Raw genomic sequence first — 20,046 nt, 5'->3', positions numbered from 1 at the left:
ACTTGCTCAAGGGCACCTGGCAGTGCCCAGGAGGGGAAGTGGCATCTCTCCTGCTACCAATCCACACTCGGTACCCAACTCCCTATGGCTATGCCACCTAATACGCCAGAAAAAATATTTAGTATGTCCCAGTATATAGTATGTAAAATACAGTATGCCAAATATACCAGGATGTCCTACTGCATCTGTTCAGATTTTGCACTATGAAAGCCAGCATGGTTTTCTGGCTGTTCTTCTGACCCACAATCATTTCTGCATCGTTTATTAAGCAAAAGGGTCAAAGTTCAAGATGCATTGTTTGGAAGAAGTAGTGTGTCAGAATTGTATGCATACTAAATATAATAGTACATCTGAGAGAGCAGATGCAGTACATACTAAAATTTTAAAAAAAAGTGTGCGATTATGAACTCAGTCTCAGTCTCTGAACCATCATTGCAGCCGGGGAATGACTGTAATGGCACTTTCCCTTATATATCATTTAGTTCTGACATTATAACCTTACAAAAGTCCTGACAGCTTGTTTGAAGGCACAGCTTCTGAAAATGATACTTTTACAGTATCAACTCAACCTGCTTTATAATTTAAAAAAGAAGCATGGAAATATCACTTTTTACAATATGGGACCTTTAAATCACATATCAGCCTAGGCCCCTGAGCCTTCAACTGAAAGATAGACTGTGACCTCAGATAATGCAAAACTCAATCTTCTTTGTGCTCTTATTGACTGTGCATTGTTATAATGTTTTACTGATTGAAACGTATGGTGAAATGTGGTTACTGGGCCTTTTCTACTAAAACGTATGTGCATGCACAACTGTTGAGAAATATGTGATTAGTTAATGTACTACTCAATATCTGCTGCACAGTGAATGTGTAAATAATGTGTTTTGAAATCAAGTGTCAGTTCATAATGTCCAGTTCCTAAGAATCCTCCCCAAACCAGACACCATGTTTTAGAGATCTGTCATCATGTGAGGTAATCAGCTAGTTTTTTCTTAAGAAGAATATTCATTACTTCCCTTTATAAATGTATGAAATTCCCTATATGAACGTCATAATATTCCTAAATGCTGAACTTGTGGCAGATTTTGGGATTACATTCAACTGAATAGGTGTACATATTTAAGTGGTCATGGAGAGTACATTTGGTTAAGTTAAATATACAATGAAATAGAAATACTCTAAGTAAGGGTTAGGGTTAGGGTTAGCGGTTAGGGTTAAGCTCGGTAGCTTAACCCATAATAATAAATCATAATGTGTTTTGTAGGCTATTAATAATCTACATCTGCAAAGTAAATAGTAACTAAAGTTATTAAATAATTGTAGTGTACAATAATACCAACAATATTTCCCTTTAAAATGTAGTGGAGTAAAAATATAGTAGAAATATTATAAAATGTGTAATACTCACATAAAGTAAGTCTTTTCTCAAAATTTGTGCTAGCCTACTGTATCACTAAGTATTACATTTCATTACATGTCATTTAGCGACTTCTGTATGTCAGAGGCTGCACGCCTCTGGAACCACTGGTTAAGTGTCTTGCTCAGGGACACATTGGTTGATGTATCGCAGTGGGAATTGAACCCAGCTCACCAAAGGCATGTGTCACTGCGCCATCACCACCCATCAAGTAAGCAAGAATGCACTTAGTTACATTCCAGTTCTACTGCTTGAGTAAATGTAAATGTAGGCTCACCCTTATTATTCTTGACTGTTAGAAAGTGAGACACTCCCTTGTAAATCACTTGACAGTCAACGTTTCAAGAAAGATTTGGCTCATCATCGCCTTATGATCAGATCTATGACACATTATTAAAATAGTTATTAAACTCTTATAAAGTGAATAGTTATAAAATGTATAAATTGTGGCTTTTTTGGATGTTCACAACAAAAAAGATTGTCTGTTTTACGTGTTATAGAGCGATAATAGTAGGAGTGTGGGAAAAAATTGATACGGCATAGTATCGCAATATTTTAAGTGGCAATGCTATATCGATATACACAGGAGCCAGTATCGATCTATTATATTATGTATTGGTCAGTTTGTCTGCTTGACAATCCCATTTTGCAGCAATAAAATTGAAGTGATATGAAAAACCAAGAAATGTTTCTTTTTGGATAAAACAGATGTTGACAAAGTTTCCTTTGGGGACATCATTTTAAATTTGGGGAAATAAGAAGTCGGAAAATAGGTTATAAATTGCAATATATCGCAGAATATCGCTATAATATCGTATCGTAGTATAAGTATCGTGATGATATTATAATGGGAGGCGTCTGGTAATTCCAACCACTAGCAAATAGGTCTAGGCTACATTTTGAGTGCACTTTAGGCTTCAGTTGGCCAAATAAATGGTCATATAATGATAGCCTATATTTCTAAATTTGTCATTGGCTGACTTTCACATTAAGATCTGTTAATCTTCGTGGCTAAAGCAGCCTACACATATTTCTTGTCGCTGTTTTTTGGGATGTGTCTGGTTGTTGGTGGTACGTTCAGGGGAGGCTGCGACTACCTGTGAAGCCCTGCCTTCTGACAGGAGTTGTAGCCATCTGTCGGATTACAGCATGTACGCAGCCGGTGAGAGCTTTATTCTCTTTGAATGAGGAAAACATCGTGTCTGCCTAAAAGCTGTCACATGGGGCCGAGGAGAGAGAGGAGGGGGGGATTCGCTTCCTGAAATGCTTCTGGTCTCGGGCTGTGTATTGTTTGTTTTCTCTCTCTCTACCGTAGCATCGCATCGCGTTTCATTTCCCGTCCGGATCTTTTGCTATCGGCGCTGATGATGATCAGCAAAGTTAAAAACGCAATGTCCACTCTGGTGGGAGGGATGATGCCGCACGGACACCACCACCACCACAACCATCACTCAGGTGGCGGCCAGACCTGTGGACCGGACAGCCTGCCGCCGCGCTTCCCCTACGGCCGCCCGGATTTCTTGGATCTCACCCCGGAGCTCCTGCAGTACTCCACCGAGCACGCATCACGGCCGGTGCTCACGTTAAAGAGAGACAGCAGGCTTCCCTGGCGGACAGGATACGCAGAGTAAGTGGCGTTGATTGACGAAATGTCCACACAGACACACACTTAACCCCAAATATTCTGATTTTTATATTGTCCTGGTGAGGTTCAGCCAGGCCCGTGTTGCTGCAGCCTCAGCACCTTTGGGAGCACTGCATCAGCCACATGATGGCCTTTTGCTGTTGAACAGTTTCTACCTCTGTGTTCCTCCCCTGCTGGAAATGATAGGCTATTTGGAGTGTAATAATCTAGTGAGAAATGCTCCCAAATTGAAACAATGTGTTCTTGAATAAAGATAGGAATATAACTCCATAATAATTAGTCAAAACGCTCCCTATCATGCGTGTGACATTTGTGTTCATTTGACTAGCCTGCATGCTCCTCCTTAACTCGATTGTCAGCCACTACAAAAGTGAAAGCAGGAAATGTCTACATAGGCATAACAAGCCTGTCTGTGTGTTTTCTTACATACATTTCATAACTTGAAAATTCAACCTCCACGAGAGCTTAATTTTTGGAAGGTTATTTGTATTTTTCCTTCCCAAAGAGCATTTGAGCCTGTTTTGTTTTGATTGCTTTAAGCTGTTTCATCTCTGTCTTTCAAAAATTAAAACGGTTTAGTGACCAGTCCCAGTCACACTTTTTTGTGAACGTAGGTGCAGAACTTCTATCCTCCTGCTCATTTCTTTACTGCAGGTTTATTTGAGTGTAAAAGCACCTGCAGTAAAGCAATTCATTCAAACCTTTATTAAACCAGGATAAAAAAACTCCTTGAGATTAGAAATGGCAGCAGCAGGTAAATACATAAACACACTTTTACTCATATTCAAACAAGAATGTCATCATAAAAAACCTGTGTCATAAATCAATTTAAATACAGTGACATACTAACCCTAACATATTTTTCTGCAAGGTCCTTTAAAAAGCCTTTAAAAGAATAAAATGAGACCAACTCCTTCAACTCGAGTTCATTCTGAAGCTGATTCCATGCAGATGGTGCAATGAGCATGAGTAGCAAAAAAGCAGCACTTTTTAATTCACACTGTTGACCAGAATTTGCTGTGTGTGTGTGTGTGTGTGTGTGTGTGGGGGGGGGGGGGGGGGGGGGGGGGGGGGGGGGGTAGTTGTTAAGGACTGCATAGCTCCGTTTTTACAGTACAGTTTGTGGGCTATACCACCCCTGCCTGTCCTCGACCCAGAGTGGAAACGGAAGAATAGAACGTCTGACTCATGCAGAGAGTCTCAGGGGGACAGAACACTGAATGAGAGAGGTCAAATGAGGATGCTGTAATAGTACATAAAGGGGAGGTTAGCGTGTGGGAGTGCGCACCACTATCATTGCTGTCATCCCCATTCTGCTGCAAATTACTTAGATCTAAGGCGCTGAAACTCTAATCACAATATTAGCAGTGGTGTTTACACACAATCTAATCGGCTGATCAGGTCATGCATCAGCTGTCAGCGCTGGGGTGTAAAAATCCTTAAAAGTCCATTGTGAGTTGACAAAATGAACATAAATCCATCCCAAATGAATGCAACTGAAAAGATCACCAATTGAAAATAAGGCCTATGTCCACTTACTCAGTGTAGCATTAACGCCAAATTACTTCTGTTATCAGGTTCTAAGGGTTGTACGCTTGGAGGAATGTACGACAATGTTTACTTGGGATTGATTGAAGCGTTTATTTACTCAAACAGCTGATATGGCTCTGATAAGACTCTTCTAGGCACTCAAAAGGTGTTAAATGAACTGTGATGTGCGTGGACTGACTGAAACACAGAGGATTAAACCGCACAACATCACTTTAGATCAATCCGGCTGAAATTATATAAAGTAACTTAACAGAGCAGGATTTATCTGTTGGAGCATCAATCAGCGTCACCTCGTTTGTCTTGGTGTTTACTCCCCCTGTGCTGTAATGAGTCGGAACAATGATGGCCAACTGGCTTACATTCAGACTCTCTGCAACTTCTCCACTGTGATATCACTTCATTATGATGGTAATGAGGTTATGTTAGTAAAAGCGTTGAGCTTCTCAAAATTTAGACAGATACATAGGGTCTATTTTCAAAGGGATTTGGGAACCTAAATTCTGTCTGCAGTTTTAGCCCCACACAGGCTTCACGTGCTCAAGATAACGGATCTAATTGACGCTATGGTGCTGCTGTACAGCATTTGATGCATAAACAGGTGAGTGCACTTATTGTAAGCCACTCAAAGTGCTTTTGTCAAATGGCTATTTGATTCAATTTAATGTGGAGGCAAGCTTCCAGGCGCTGGCACTGAGATCATGAAAGAGAGTGTTAGGAGGCAAAGAATCATTATAGAAAATGTTTTCATAGATTATGTTCCTCTTATTTCAAACCAAGATGGGCATGGGATCATATTTAAATAATGCACACCATCTTTCTGACTTCATATATAATTTCTTCATGTGTATGGTGTAATAATGTGTCATTATGTGATATTATTAATAATGCATAAATAAACAGATGTTAGGTGGGCACAAAAGGACAGTCAAAGCTCTCGGTGATCCTGAGGAAAATAAGGATAATGATAGAAAATAAGCTATAGGAGGACGGATGACTTTTAAACAATAATTTCCTGTGAAAAAGGTTTGGACACAGAACAGCTCCTTTCACAAGTTACATTGAAAGTGCGGTAAAACTCTTGTCAAAGCTACTATGATCAATATTTTTATAATACCAATGTATCAAATGATAATGTGAAAACAATGTGTAACAGTTGACGCGTTGTTGGTAATGTTGAATCTAATAGCTCCCCTCGGCTTCACAGAGTTTCTAAGTATATTATAAGTTATTTTAACTTTACTGTTTTGGGCCAATCTTTCTGTTCTCATAGAAAGTTGAAGTGTAGATAACTGCAAGGTACTGTTCACATGCATTTCAATGCAATGAACATCATTATTTACCTCTTTATGTGCATATCACCTCTTATCCTCGTTCAAACTTTCTGTGTCCACATCCTGAAGGGAGGTGAGTTGGTGAGTTGCAGCTTGTTTTAATTACAGTACCTGCATAGTAATATTCAAGTTACTGCAGTACATGTCATTGCAGATTTGTCAGTGTGACTATTCATTTCAGCATTCAACCATGCATCTTGCAAACATTACGAACAACTTCCTCTCCCTGAAAAGGAATTCACTATTCACTGAAAATGAAGTCACTATGACTGGACTAATACTCACGTGCTACGGAGGGAGACTTTGTACATGCCTGCTGTGTTTGTTTAGCTGCTGACCTCCACCTGATGTAGCATAGTTTAGCAGCAACTGGGGATTCAGGTTTTTCACATGTGAAATGTTGACATCCACATTTCTAAAAATCCTCTCAAACAGTCCATTCTTTTACTCCAAAATGTGTCTGTGTTGTGACAAAATGATCAACAGCCCAACATCTATAAGGATTATTGCAGAGGCTTTTCATTCACTGGATTACATGCGCCACAGATCTTCCTCTGATTGAACCACAAAATCTTGCATCAGCCTTTTTTGAGTTGCAAGACACGAGGTGAATTGCAACATTAATCAACCTCAGCTTTCCATGTTACTTCCGAATTTGTCTTTTTTTCTTTTTTAGAGAAGATTTTCATCACATTTATGACCATAAAAAGGTCCAGCAGCCACAATCCGAGATTACACTAAAACTCCCAACTTCCTCTTACAAACTTTCCTTGCATAATGTACTGCTCAGTAGGAGGGTTGAAACACACTTTTACCAAACATGGCCAAGATGGTTCTCAGTCACAAGTTGTGGAGACATATGACCGAAACACAGATATATGAAAGAGTTAAGTTACATTATAGGAAGGCTTGAGCTCCTGGTTTAGAATCACATCCTCCCACACCGCCAACATTATGTTCAATTATAGCTCATTCGGCGCATGTGACTCCTTTCCAAACAGAGAATAATTGTTGAGTCTTTAGCGTCAGAGTGGGGAAACTTCATTACACTGCAAAACGTAGAAAAATGCCCATTAATTTCCTATTTAGCCTTCTGTCTGTTCTCAAAAAAAGTGAAATGATTTATGGTTATATCAAGAACTTCTCATTTTTTAAGGTCCCATGACATGGTGCTCTTTGGATGCTTTTATATAGACCTTAGTAGTCCCCTAATACTGTATCTGAAGTCTCTTTTATGTAGACCTTGGTGGTCTCCTAACATCATATCTGAAATCTTTTTTCCAAAATTCAGCCTTGGTGCAGAGTTACAGCCCATAGAGCCAGTCCAACAATGGCCTTGCCTTAGGATGTGCCATTTCTAAGTCTGTAGATTTGAGGAGGAGGAGGGGGGGGGGGGCAAGGTGGAGGCTGGGAGTGTGGTCTTGACCAACTGTCACTTATCTTGTTTGAAAGCCATGATTTCTCTCTCTCTCACGGGTGGGCCAAATTCTCTGGGCTGGCAAAGTAGAGGAAAGGGGTTCCAGATTAGCCCATCTGAGCTTTCATTTTCTCAAAGGCAGAGCAGGATAACCAGGGCTCGGTTTACACCGATCGCCATTTCTAGCCACTGGGGGACCATAGGCAGACTGGGGAAACTCACATTAATGTTAAAAAAAATGTCATGCCATGGGTATTGTAACAAGCTAACGATTCCACTATGACTTCTTATTCAACATTATTAACTTCACTTATGTAAAAGGCCACAACGTGAACTTTTCTTTCTGTAAGAGGAGTGACATTTTAGGACAAAACAGTATAAGAAGTATTGTGGTAACATTTGTTCACCTAGGCTAACATAGTATAGGCCTCCAATGACTGATGCATCCAATAAAAGCAAATTATTTAAAAAAAAAGGATACTTTGTCTTTTGTGCCAACTTGGCCTTGGCCAAACGTTTAGACCACAATCAGGCGACTTTAAATTGTTCCCTGTCATTAGTTCTAATGCAGGCAGTTCAGTGCAGGACACTGTGGTGCCGGCCTGCTGCTTTCAGCTGATTAGACAGTGAAAGAGCTTTTTATAATCCAGATTTGGGCAGCAGTTCCATTTTATTTGCCTCATTTCTGCTGCTCTCTGATATCAAAGCTTTTGGTCAGACAGCGACCATTTTCTGCAGTGATTGTAATCAGCTGAACAATTTGGAAAGTGAGAGGTCAAAGGTTTCATTTTGATGTGAATTTTACCCTGGAGTTCTCTCGTCTCCTTTGTTTGTCTGCAGTTTTTCATCTTTCTCTCTCACTGCCAGTCTCTCTTTCATTTTGGTCTCCTACTCTTTTTTCCCTTGCTCTGATGATCCTAGCAGTAACTGATAAATGACTAATCCCTCCTCTGCAAAACTTTCAGAGTGAATTTTAGTGACAATACTTGAATTATTGGAATTGTGTATAGGCATTATGGGGTATTATCCAGCTAATGTGGCATTTATCTATAATTGAAACTGAAAATGTTATGTAATATACCAGCATGAGGTCCATACTGCAGCCTTCCCCAGTCTGTCTAATGTGGCATCTTAGAAAATCACGCCAGTGGATGTTTGTATGTTGTAGCACATTTCCCACAGATTGCGAATACTTCACCATTTTGCAAAACATTCTAGTGTATTTTAGATTTGTGGATGTATTGTTTCCCATTATTCCAGGGCGGCCATTCATTTCAATTCACTTCAGTTAAGGATGAAAAATGAATTAGCAGATTCTTGAAACACGCTTGAGCAATGTAATCTATCAGAGTGAACATTATATCTGGATTAATTGTTGGTGCTGAGAGATTAACATTGTGTGGTAATTTCAGTAAAGCTGACCAAATGACTATATATCAAATTACCACACAATGGTAATCTCTCAGCACCAGATCCAGATTTCATGTTCACTCTACTAGATTACACAGCTCAAGCACGTTTCAAGAATCTGCTAATTCCTTTTTAATACAAACTAGTAAAAGAGACTTATTATGTTTTTCTGAATTTTCTGTCATATCTATAATGTTACACATAATGAGGTAAGTGTATTCATAAGAAGTCCTTGTGAGCCAAAACCTCAGATTTCCCACTTTTTCTGAACACCGTATGATGTCATACCAAGCGGGTTTTCCAAATATGGTCATCTGTTCCGGGCAGGCACGCTACAGTGTTTATGATACTTACCCTGCCATATGTAGCTACGTGCAAATGCCAGGAACATCTGTTATTTCGGCTGCCAATGTTGTTAATTTCTCCCAAATTTCAGATCACATTTCTGCTCGAACATATCCGGTTGTGTAATATTTGGTTCAGATGTCTTTATCTGCGATTTACGTCAGAAATCTGTAAAACGTGCTGCATTATTCTGCATTATTCCATTACAAGCCACTGCTCATCACATGTAGCCACATGCTAATGCCAGGGAAAGCTGTAATCTTGGCGGCAGATGTTAATTTCTGCAATCTTTTAGATCACATTCTTGCTGGAACATTTGTGGTTGGGTAGTATCTGGTAAAGATGCCTTTATTGGTGATTTTTTACAATATAAAGTCTCACTATATACTATTATATTGCAGGTGGAGACTAACTGCAACGGAGTATATAGCAAGACTTTAAACTGTAAAAAATCACCAATAAAGGTTTCTGTACAGAGGTAGCAACAGAAGAGCAGAGCAAAGATGCAGAGACTACGGAGATATGGAAAAGCATACCAATCAGAGCAGACTGGGATTTTATGGGAGAGGGGCTAAAAGAGACAGGCGCTCCTACAGACCGGGGGTAAAAAGGTGCAGCAGCCGTGGGTAGTATGCAAAAACATTTTTTTCACATTAAAGCACGTAAAGAACACACAATACAAGTATTAACCTAAAAACTGTATATAATAGGGAAAGATATTTTCAAAACATATTCCGTTACAGAATACATTCCCAAAAGTGTAATTTATAATGTATTTTGTTACATTATTTAATCTGAGTCATACTTGGTTTACTTCCACATTGAATTGCATTTTGTAAGTTTAGGAATGCAGCCATCAAATACTGCTAACTAAACATGGCTGTGCCAACTGGCTGAATGTGTACATGAACAACCATACTACATACTACAAAAATCTAACTGCAATGTTGCTAACACGAGCTAATTTTAGCTAACGTTAGCTAGCATGTCAAACAAGGTTAATCAGTCTTTTTTAACACTTTAAACATTACTTGTAGACCTAGAACATAACATGATAAACCATAATATGGGCAAAATAAAAATGTGATGAGATGGAATGAGCATCCACAGATTTCAAGGTGTAAAAAGGAAAACTGTCAGTATCTATTAGTTTTTCATAGAGCTACGTAGCACAGTTTCAGTTTTTTTCACCACCGTTATGCATCGGTACCTCCAGTGAACACTGCTGCCGCACACACCAGGGTAGACCATGTTGCTAGAGTACAAAACAGTACATTACTCCAAAGCTATTATCCTCTCTAGACATCAGCTCATAATAAAAACACTTAATCCCTCCTGCAAGTTCCCTCTGGACATGACAGCATCCTGCCCCATTTTTTCCTCTTCAACTCTCTCCATATTTCTGGCTGCTATTATATTTTCATGTGGTTAGAGGTAGCAAGCACTACATAAATCATCTGACTCTAGGCTCATCTTTCTTCTGTGCTTCTTTCTCCATCAGGGTGATCAATGCCGGGAAGAGCATGCTGAACGAGGACCAGGCCTCTTGCGAGAAATTGTTTGTGAAGAAGCCGAGCAGCAAACAGCGCAACTCTTCCCTGCTGGAGGACAATGGGGTGAGTGAAGGGTCAAGGTCCCAAACATGAGAACAGGAGTCAGTGAGTGATGGAGGAAATTTCTGGCCGAATAAACATCCAGTGATAATGTTTTAAAATCTGACGTCAGTGTACTCTAAGTCCTGAAGATGTCTGGAATTCTTGCTGTGTAGCTTCAAACACAATTCAGTTCAATCCAATTTTATTTATAGTATCAAATCATAAAAAGAGTTATCTCAAGACACTTTACAGATAGAGTAGGTCTAGACCATACTATAATTTACAAAGATTCCTGTAATAAATACACTATAGTAAGCACTAGTGGATTGAAGTTATAATCACATCATTGCATGTATTGTAGTTATATGATACACAATAGTTGTATCTTCTTATCCCATTTGGCATTGATGAATTCACCTCCATTCCCTGTGGAATTTCTAATTTTCCACCATGTTTACAACCATCAAAATGTCTCAAAAATATATTCCTCAATGTTCCTTATTTTGTCATTACACGGCATCAGAAACCAGTACCAATGGTTTGAAAATATACAAGATAAGCATTTTTGGGAATGTGTGTATCTTCACCTTCAGATGTGTAGTAAAAATGATGTAACTGCAGAGACCTCATAGTCTCAAAAATAAGTTTTTTGGCTAAATTCTACTACTTTAAATTGGGTTTTTGTCTTAACTCCTCTCTGTAAAGTGCCAGTAGCAATTTTGTCTCTTTTCTTTAATTGTGATTTTTCATTACTACAATTTTTTTAAAGCAGCTTTAATCACATGACAACAATTGTAGGATTCACTAGTAGATACAAAACCCCCAGACAAATATTTAATGAGCAATTTAAAATCTTAAAGTTAATTGCTTTGGTCAGTGGCACAGCTCTTACTCTAACAACCCACTGTACACCACCTGAATCTGCACCAAATGGCCAAAAGACTTTAGTTAGCAACTTGCTGGTGAACGTAGTGGAGGACTTAGCAGCATCAGGAGTTGGTTAGACCAAAAAGAGAGCTAACACACACACACACACGCACACACACATTCTTGTCCTCCATGTGGTGTAAATGAATTGCATCAGCCCTTGTTGCACCCTTCCCCCTCTTTAGTGTAACATCAGAGCGGTGAGCAGATGTTTTGTGCCTGTTCATCTGTCATCCGTCAGACTAACTCTGCTTGTAAACATGTCTGCATATGTGTTTTCATCACTTGTGTAGATCCTTTTAGGACAAAAATCACAGAAAGGATTTGGACTGTAGGTTTAAGATCTAAACTATGCCAAATGAATCGTAAAAAGTAAAGCAACAAGATGTTGATGTATTTCCAGCTTTCCCATTATATTCTAATCTAGATTTGCTGTTTCAGTATTAAAAAATGTCCCCAGCCACGGACCAGAGCCTGTAAACCCTCACAAATCTGTGCCTTCTGCTCAGCGTTGTAATCTCATTGGAGGTTTTTAAACCACAACCGTAGGAATTTTTACTTTTTCATAATTTTTGTACTAATACTACTGTTTTTACTTCATTTATTTAATACAATTTTATTTTCATAAAAAGACCTAACACGCTCAGCTCACATTGAAATTTGAAGGACTTGGTACTGGAAATATAAAGACAATGCTTCTCAGGCAGTCTCAAAGTTTTGAGGCAATTTCAAAGTTTTGAGATTGCCTGAAACACGCTGAAGAAACGCCTGTGTGGCAATAAAAAGTATTAAATTGGAGTGCTGTCTTAATTATCTTTGTATACATTTTTACGTACTTATTAATTTTTCAGGATGGAACAGGAATCCCTATTCACTTTTGGGGCGTGTATGATGGACACGCAGGTTCTGGCGCCGCCATCATGGCCTCCAAGCTTCTTCACCGTCTCATTAGAGACCGTTTAGGAGAAATCTTCCACCTGCTGGAGAACCCCACCAGTGCACCTCCCATCTGCCTGGCCAAAAACGGCAGCCCGTACCAGGTGGACACGAAGAAGGGAGCTGCACAGGATACAGAAGACCCCAATGCTGTCAACGACTCGTCATTACGCTTTCACATGGAGAAGGTTGTCAGTTTGGAGAGCCTGGTGATGGGAGTCATAGAAACCGCCTTCGCACAGATGGTGAGCGGATGATTACCAACAAAATAAAAGCAGTCTGTGAGGTCCGTAGTTATATGTGCACACCATTTAAATGGCCATTCAAGTGTACTTCTTACATTGGACTCTGTGTGAAAATCCAGTGATCCAAATCCTGACAGCCTGTAAAGTTAGCATTAGCACGTAGCTCCTGCGCATCTTTACACCAACAGCTGACTGCAAACGTCCTTTAGAGTAGCAAAAATCCAAAAAGCTACAAAGCAGCTCTCCTTGTCCTCTCGCGCCATCTCCTTGTGTCCCAAAGGAGGCGTGGCTTTCAAATGAGCTGGGTTTTTGACTTGTTTTGCCAGTGACAGTGCTACAGGTCTATATTGTTAGTGAACCACATGATCAGCGACTAGTTGACGTCAAGTTCAAAACGTCATTGTGGAGGAGTAATGCCAACTAGTCGCTTTGCTGGACTCTCTTCCAAAGCGCACTGAAGGAGGGTCTGGCTGCTCCTCATAGCATTCAGGGGATGGGAGGAAAACATGCTCTGGTTTATTAGCATTTCTCATCATGGGTGGTGCTTAACCCGCTTCAAAATAGATGTGTGAGAAAAAACTCAGATTGGACAGATAGTCTAGCTAGCTGTCTCAATTTATCCTGCAGAGATCTGAGGAGCAGTTAACCATAGTACTCATGAATCCACAAAATTTAAAACTACAACAAAAAGAACGCAAAAGGAAATGGAAAATACATGCATCCGGTGAATTTCTTGCAGCACCGGAGCAATCCCGGAAGTGAAATGCGAAGGATATAGACTAGTGCAGTCCCTACTACACAGTGCTCCTTTAAATTGGGCAAATAGGCCAAATTTAATTAGTAAGTAAACTCAAAGTGATACTCTGATGCACCCACTGTCTGGTGTAGAAGGCACTGATACAACCCAAAGCCTATGTAATGTATTCCTCAAAGCGTCCTTGTCTCTCTCCATCAGCACTGCTGTTTTGTTTTTTATATGAATATTTATGGAGAAAGCAATGAGCTATTCAGGATAATGAGTGGGCCTTTGTTTTTAACTTAGATTTTTCTCTTTTTATTTCAGGATGACCTAATTGAAAAGGAAAAAATGTCATATGCCATCTCTGGTGGGTGTTGTGCCTTAGCTGCCATTTATTTAATGGGGAAACTCTACTTGGCCAATGCTGGAGATAGCAGGTGAGAGAACTGCAGACTACAGGTAGTCTGGCTGTCACCAGACTAAGCTCAATCTTTTAAGACTGAGTTTGGTCTGGGGAATCTGCTCTGTATTTTCTATTGCACAAGAGGCATAATCAACAAGCATAGTTCAAATGACTCTACGCAATTGGATAGTCCTTCAACAAAGGTGCCGTAGAAAAGACAGCGGCATCAACGTGTTCGGTGGCCGTCATGTTGAATGTAAACAAACTCGGCCGCTTCTCTACCGTCATCATGTTAACCCTGCCAAGAGCGCGCCAGGTGGATAAGCTAGTTTGTGATTGGTTCCTGCAGATTAGTAATGGAAGCAGGATAGATTAATGTACAGGTTTCCAGCCTGAACTACAGGATCAAATCTGTGTGATTCAATCTAGCAGTATAGTCATCGGAAATCCTCTCAGTCTATAGCTTCATGTGCCCCTCTAGGGTTCACTTTGCATGCTGCAGCATCACATAGCCTTTTCCTACCGACCAACCTACTCAGAGCTGTTTGTATAAAACCAAATGTGGTTGTGTCTGTGTGAACCTTCTCACTCCTGTCTCCCCTCCCTCTTTCTCCCTGCAGGGCCATCATCATACGAAATAATGAAGTTATTCCCATGACAAATGAATTCACACCTGAGTCAGAGAGGCAGCGGCTACAGTATCTGGTATTCTTGTCTTCAATGTTTCAAATACGATCATTTTACCAACAGACACTAATTGGATAGAATTTGTACAAGGGGATTTTATAATCTTGTAAGTGCACGGCAAGCTGTAAAAGGAAGTACACATATAGTAGATATAAGTTGATCTTTACTAGTCAAACGAGGTTTCACTTACAGTAAAGATGAGCACAATGAACCTGAAGACGGGGTAGGAAATACTGTATCACAAAGAAATAATCTGACGTTCATTGGTTGCCTGTTTTAGCAGCTGCTTGTAGTTCTGAGTCATAGAGTGTGTGGATGGTGTTTGCTGCTAAAACAGGGAGCCGTTATGTGGCTTCACTACACAGCATACTGTACTGCAGGTTGTCTGTTACCCATGCAATCTTATAGCTTTTCTTCATAGTCGTGACAGACATTTAGGCTTAAGTAAAGCTTTTCATTCTGTAGTTTGATGAGACCTGCCCCATTTTGTGTCACTCCAGGGCTTCCTGAGGCCAGAGCTCCTGGGTAATGAGTTCACTCACATTGAGTTCCCTCGTCGGATCCAGCACAGTGAGCTGGGCAAAAAGATGCTCTACAGAGACCAAACCATGACGGGCTGGTAAACCTGGAGATCCTTCTTTAATCATGTCTGACACATAATCCCTTTTTCTGTGTACTCTGTACAGGACACCATATAGGCAACAATGATTTTTTTTTTAAAGATTAATCTGCCAATCGTTTTCTAGATTAATCGATCATTTCTTTAGTCTATAAAATGTCGGAAAATAGTTGACAGCTACAGCTCAAGTTGACTTGTTCAAATTACTTAGTGAACAAGTTTGAGACCCCAACAATTAATTTAACAATTTCTAAGAAAAGCAGCAAACATTAACAGCAGAAAAGCTAGAACCAGTGAATTGTTGGCATTGATCCTTAAAAAATGACTTAAACAATTCGATTTCTTCTTGCTGAAGTTTATCAAAATTGTTGTTGAATCATTTTCCGTGTTTCGGTAACTAACATCTGAGAGCTGATGGTTCTTTTGTTGTGTAGGGCTTATAAGACGATCGTTGAAGATGATCTGAAATTCCCCCTGATATACGGAGAGGGTAAAAAGGTAAGAAACAGAGGAAACTCAATGCGTTGTACTTGAAACAGAGATTATCTACAGCATTATCTATAATTTATTTGGTGATCCAATCTATCTTTGAGTCTGTCTGTATAGATTATTTAAATGATATGGCATTGTTACATATACAAGAAATTCATTCGCAACATTTTCATTATTGTCTGAAAGAACATGGTCTTCATTTAATAATCCCTCCTAAATGGATTTTACTAGAACGGAATCTCATCCCGAACAAATAACCTACATTATGCTGTGGAGAAAGATCTGGTAATGCGAGATTATTGTTTGTGTGTGTGTGTGTGTCCATAAACAGGCACGTGTCATGGCGACAATCGGAGTGACCCGTGGGTTGGGAGATCATGATCTGAAGGTGTACAACTCCAACATTTACATCAAGCCCTTCCTCTCATGCGTCCCTGAGGTGAGTGTGAGGAGCGCTGGTTGTCGGCGCCGCCCAAGAGTCGCCTCAGCATCGCCGCTCTAGCCACATTGGAGCATTTAGGATACATTTAAACATCTTTTAAGCCCCAGGCTTCACTTTGTCTCATGATAACCGTCTCAGATTTGGTGCAAAGAAACTACAGAAATTACCTCACTTTAGCATTTGTTTTACCTTTTATCTAATTATAAGAAGAAGGAAACACACATCGACAAAGCATGGAAACTGAGTGTGATATATTTTTTATATATATATTGTGCCATCAAGATTTTTAGGTAGTGCAGGCATTCAGTAGAATTTTAGATATCTTCTTAATACCTCTGTTGTCTATCTGAAATACAATTTAAAATAAACAGAAATAAGTTGGAGCGCATTGGGAAGCTTGTGTTTTAACCACAGGCTTTATCAGGCTGTGTCATACTCACTTCAGACTAAATTAATTTGTCAGCCCTGACACAATTTTGAGATGATTCTTAAATTGTTCTGATCATGTACACCCACCAGAACATGGTTCACTGTGAAGCCATTGGTGGAATTTGTATTTATATATTTTTTTAGCTCTTTTACATATTCATCCCTGGCCTGTAAATATCTTGCTATATCTTTGTTTTCAAGATCAAATACCTTCTTCAACGTATTAAAATGTATAATGTGCACAGGGCTGTAATACATGCAGTCATTTGAAGCTTTTGCTAAGAATATACAAGTGCACACATCCTTTTTTTAGTATCTTGCAGTACAGCTCTTTTAATTTATTTCATGGTGTTAAAAATACTTTCCACCTCTCTTGATAGACAATCTTTATGCATAATAGTTTTATAAGTCGTGACAGCATGATTAATAAAACATGATCTTTCTGTCACAGGTGAAGGTTTATAACGTGGATGAAAACAAACACGGCCCAGACGATGTCTTGGTCATGGGCACAGATGGATTGTGGGACGTAACAACAGACAGGGAAGTGGCGGATGCTGTGTCAGCTTACTTATCCTGCTGTGATCCATCTGATCCCATGAGGTATGCCAAATAAATTTTTACATTAGGCTTTTCTGTTCTGTCTATATGTTTTTTCAGGTGATGTGTGAACATGTTGGACATTGAACTACATTTTCAAAGCTACAGTTTTATAAATTCAGTGTAAAGTAGTGAAGCTGAAGGATGGGGGGGACCTCGAGCCCATCCTATTGGCTTACATAGAAGCAGTGAGCAGCCACGCCAGCCTTTTTGGTCATGTGGCACTAATAGGGGCAGTAACCTAACATACAGTACATATTTTTGGTTTTAGTACTCAGTATGTCCAAAAGGTGGTGACAAATACTAAGGACTTCTGCAGAGTTATGCTCATAATTATAGTAACTAAGTGTATACAGTAAATATATATATACTGTAGTATAGGTTAAATTATGGCTTCAGCTGGAACACTTTAGTTTAACTTGGCCTACCGTTTTGTCATTTAGACCTAATTTTAAGCAGATATAAAGACATTTTAAGAGTGTGTTAATGCACACTATTTTTCAACAGTTATAGCTTCTCCTATAACACTACGTTTTATATAATGTCAACTGTTTTATATTGAGAAGGCAAAGTTGTTGATAACTACTGTACATCACAACAAAAAAGAAAAGAAATTATATCTGCTTACAGTTACATTGTAGCATATAAGCCATTTATCAAATGAATGCATACTGCTTATCAGTGGTACATAAGGGTAAAATGAAGTGCTACCCAACTGAGTCAGAAAGTGAACGCACTGAAATCTATTTTTTTGTGACCACTGTACAGAAAGAAAGCTGTATTTTGTCTGCTATGCTTACGTGATTGAATAAAAATCTGTATTTTGTACGTGTGTTTGTAAAAGTCTTAAATTACAGTGTATCTCACTAATGTAATGACTGTTTTTCTGCCCTCTTTGTGTCACACAGGTACACTCTGGCAGCCCAGGACCTGCTGATGAGGTCCCGGGGCGTGCTGAAAGAGCGCGGCTGGCGGCTACCCAATGAAAGACTGGGTTCAGGCGATGACATCACTGTGTTTGTCATCCCACTGGCGGGGCAGGAGTCAGAGACATGACAAGGTGTTGCAGCGACCGCTATTACAGGGATCAAGCGTCAGGGTCCTTCCCACGGTCCCTCCAAGCTCCTTAACCCCTGAACGGACGGGGCAGCGGGAGAAGAAAACACCTTTGTCATCGGAGAAGACTCGGGTTTGAGCCGCACCTTCATCAACCCAGGCCAACACATTCTCACTCCCAGCGCTTCGAAAAGCGACGCTTGGTCAGGTGTCTTTGGCATTGTCAGTAGTCTATATCCGCGACGTTCCACTTCCAGGATTGCTCTGTTGCTGCCTGAAATTCTGCCAGCATTTCACTCTTTTTGGTCGGATGTCCGTCACCTTCCGCGTTCTTTGTGCTAGAATTTTTTTAACTGGTTAACTGCTCCTCAGATCTCTGCAGGGTAAATCCAGACAGCTAGCTAGACGATCTGTCCAATCAGAGTTTTCTGTTCCACCAAAACAAGTTCCTTTCCCAGGCTATTTTGCAGTGGCGCTGTGGCTCTGCCCGGTGCTTAGTGCAACCCATGATGATTGGGATTAGTTTAAAGAAAGGCCAAAAAAACCGAGCATGTTTCTCTCCCATGCCGGAATGTTGGGTGGACTAGCCAGACCCTCCTCCGCAGCGCTGTGGAGGAAGGTCTGGGAATGTGAGACTGCGTTGTTACTGACGCAAGAAGTCTCCTTTAGCATCTAGCCCTTTGGCGTCCTATTTAGACGCGCTTGTTCGGGACTATGGCGTCACTTTTTGACTGTTTGCGTCGGGACGTTCTTTTAACAGACATACAGCACAAAATGGGACAGTTAGGTTCAGGAAAAGATCGTGGGAGGGGTTACAAAATGTACATATCGGTGCCACGTTAACGGGACATGAAACTTGTTCTCCTGGGTAAAATTTCTGTGTCGTTCGACCCATCCACCGCCCCAGCCAACCTCCTTAAAGGACAATTCCAGCGCAAAATGAACTTAAGGGTTATTAACACATGGGTACAGAGTCGAGATATGTTTTGGGATATACTTTCATGCTGATCGGATGTGACCAGTTTCAAACCCTTAATTAGCTTACAATGCTAGTTGTCGGGGCATGCAAAAGTAAAAAGAAATCACTATTTCTACACCACTAACAAGGCTCAAATTAGCACCACACTTCCACGGTAGTATAATGAGGGTCCCTACATGTAAACCGAAGCACTGAGAACTTTGGAAGTGACAGACAGTTTATTAACCCTTGTCTTGTCCTCCCGAGTCAAAAACGGACAAAAGATTGTCATTTTCATCCCTTTTTTAGGCTTTTTTTAAAGTGTTCACTAACTCCCCCTCACTACCACTAGTTTTACAGTACTTTTTGGAATTCATGGACAATAACCTTCATTTATATTGAATTATACCTGATATTTGAGTTAAAAAAGCAGAAATTATAAATATTTTGACTAATAGATAAGATCAGAGGAACGAACAGATGAGTTTAGTCAATGATCAATGAAAGTGATCAGTTGTATTTGCAAAGAGCGTTGCATGGAATCCGATCCATTTTTTTTTGGTAATTTGGTTAAAAAGAAACCCATATTTCAGATATAGACAATTTTTAAAGAGGTCAAAACAGGAGGGTTAAAAAGATGAAGACAGTACCCTTTGGTATACAGGCAGGCGCCATCTTGGAAAACCAGTCCTGACCAGTCAAAGACGAACAGCGTTTGCCTGTAAACCTTCTATAAAGGCTGATTTTTGCGTCGGTATCTGACGCTGAGAGCCACTGACCAAGCATCAGTATTTTACGA

General features: G+C 40.0%; 1 protein-coding gene across 1 annotated transcript; it reads left to right on the top strand.

Moving 5' to 3' along the window:
• Nucleotides 1–2,784: 2,784 nt before the first annotated feature.
• On the top strand, nucleotides 2,785–18,726 carry ppm1j (protein phosphatase, Mg2+/Mn2+ dependent, 1J). The gene is made up of 10 exons (XM_034870205.1): nucleotides 2,785–3,047; nucleotides 10,621–10,735; nucleotides 12,493–12,822; nucleotides 13,886–13,998; nucleotides 14,585–14,669; nucleotides 15,152–15,270; nucleotides 15,705–15,768; nucleotides 16,094–16,201; nucleotides 17,085–17,236; nucleotides 18,142–18,726. Exons 1-10 carry the CDS (start codon nucleotides 2,785–2,787, stop codon nucleotides 18,287–18,289), a joined length of 1,497 nt encoding a protein of 498 aa, XP_034726096.1. The 3' UTR covers nucleotides 18,290–18,726.
• The last annotated feature ends 1,320 nt before the right edge of the window (nucleotides 18,727–20,046 follow it).

The sequence above is a fragment of the Etheostoma cragini genome, chromosome 4 (genome assembly GCF_013103735.1).
Source record: "Etheostoma cragini isolate CJK2018 chromosome 4, CSU_Ecrag_1.0, whole genome shotgun sequence".
In the NCBI taxonomy this organism is placed as follows: Eukaryota; Metazoa; Chordata; class Actinopteri; order Perciformes; family Percidae; genus Etheostoma; species Etheostoma cragini.
This window is presented reverse-complemented; position numbering and strand designations above follow the sequence as displayed.

Coding starts and splice junctions, on each gene's coding strand:
- ppm1j (XM_034870205.1), top strand. CDS start 2,785: ATGATGATCAGCAAAGTTAAAAACGCAATGTCCACTCTGGTGGGAGGG. Junction 3,048..10,620: donor TGGCGGACAGGATACGCAGA/GTAAGTGGCGTT, acceptor TTTCTCCATCAG/GGTGATCAATGCCGGGAAGA. Junction 17,237..18,141: donor GATCCATCTGATCCCATGAG/GTATGCCAAATA, acceptor TGTGTCACACAG/GTACACTCTGGCAGCCCAGG.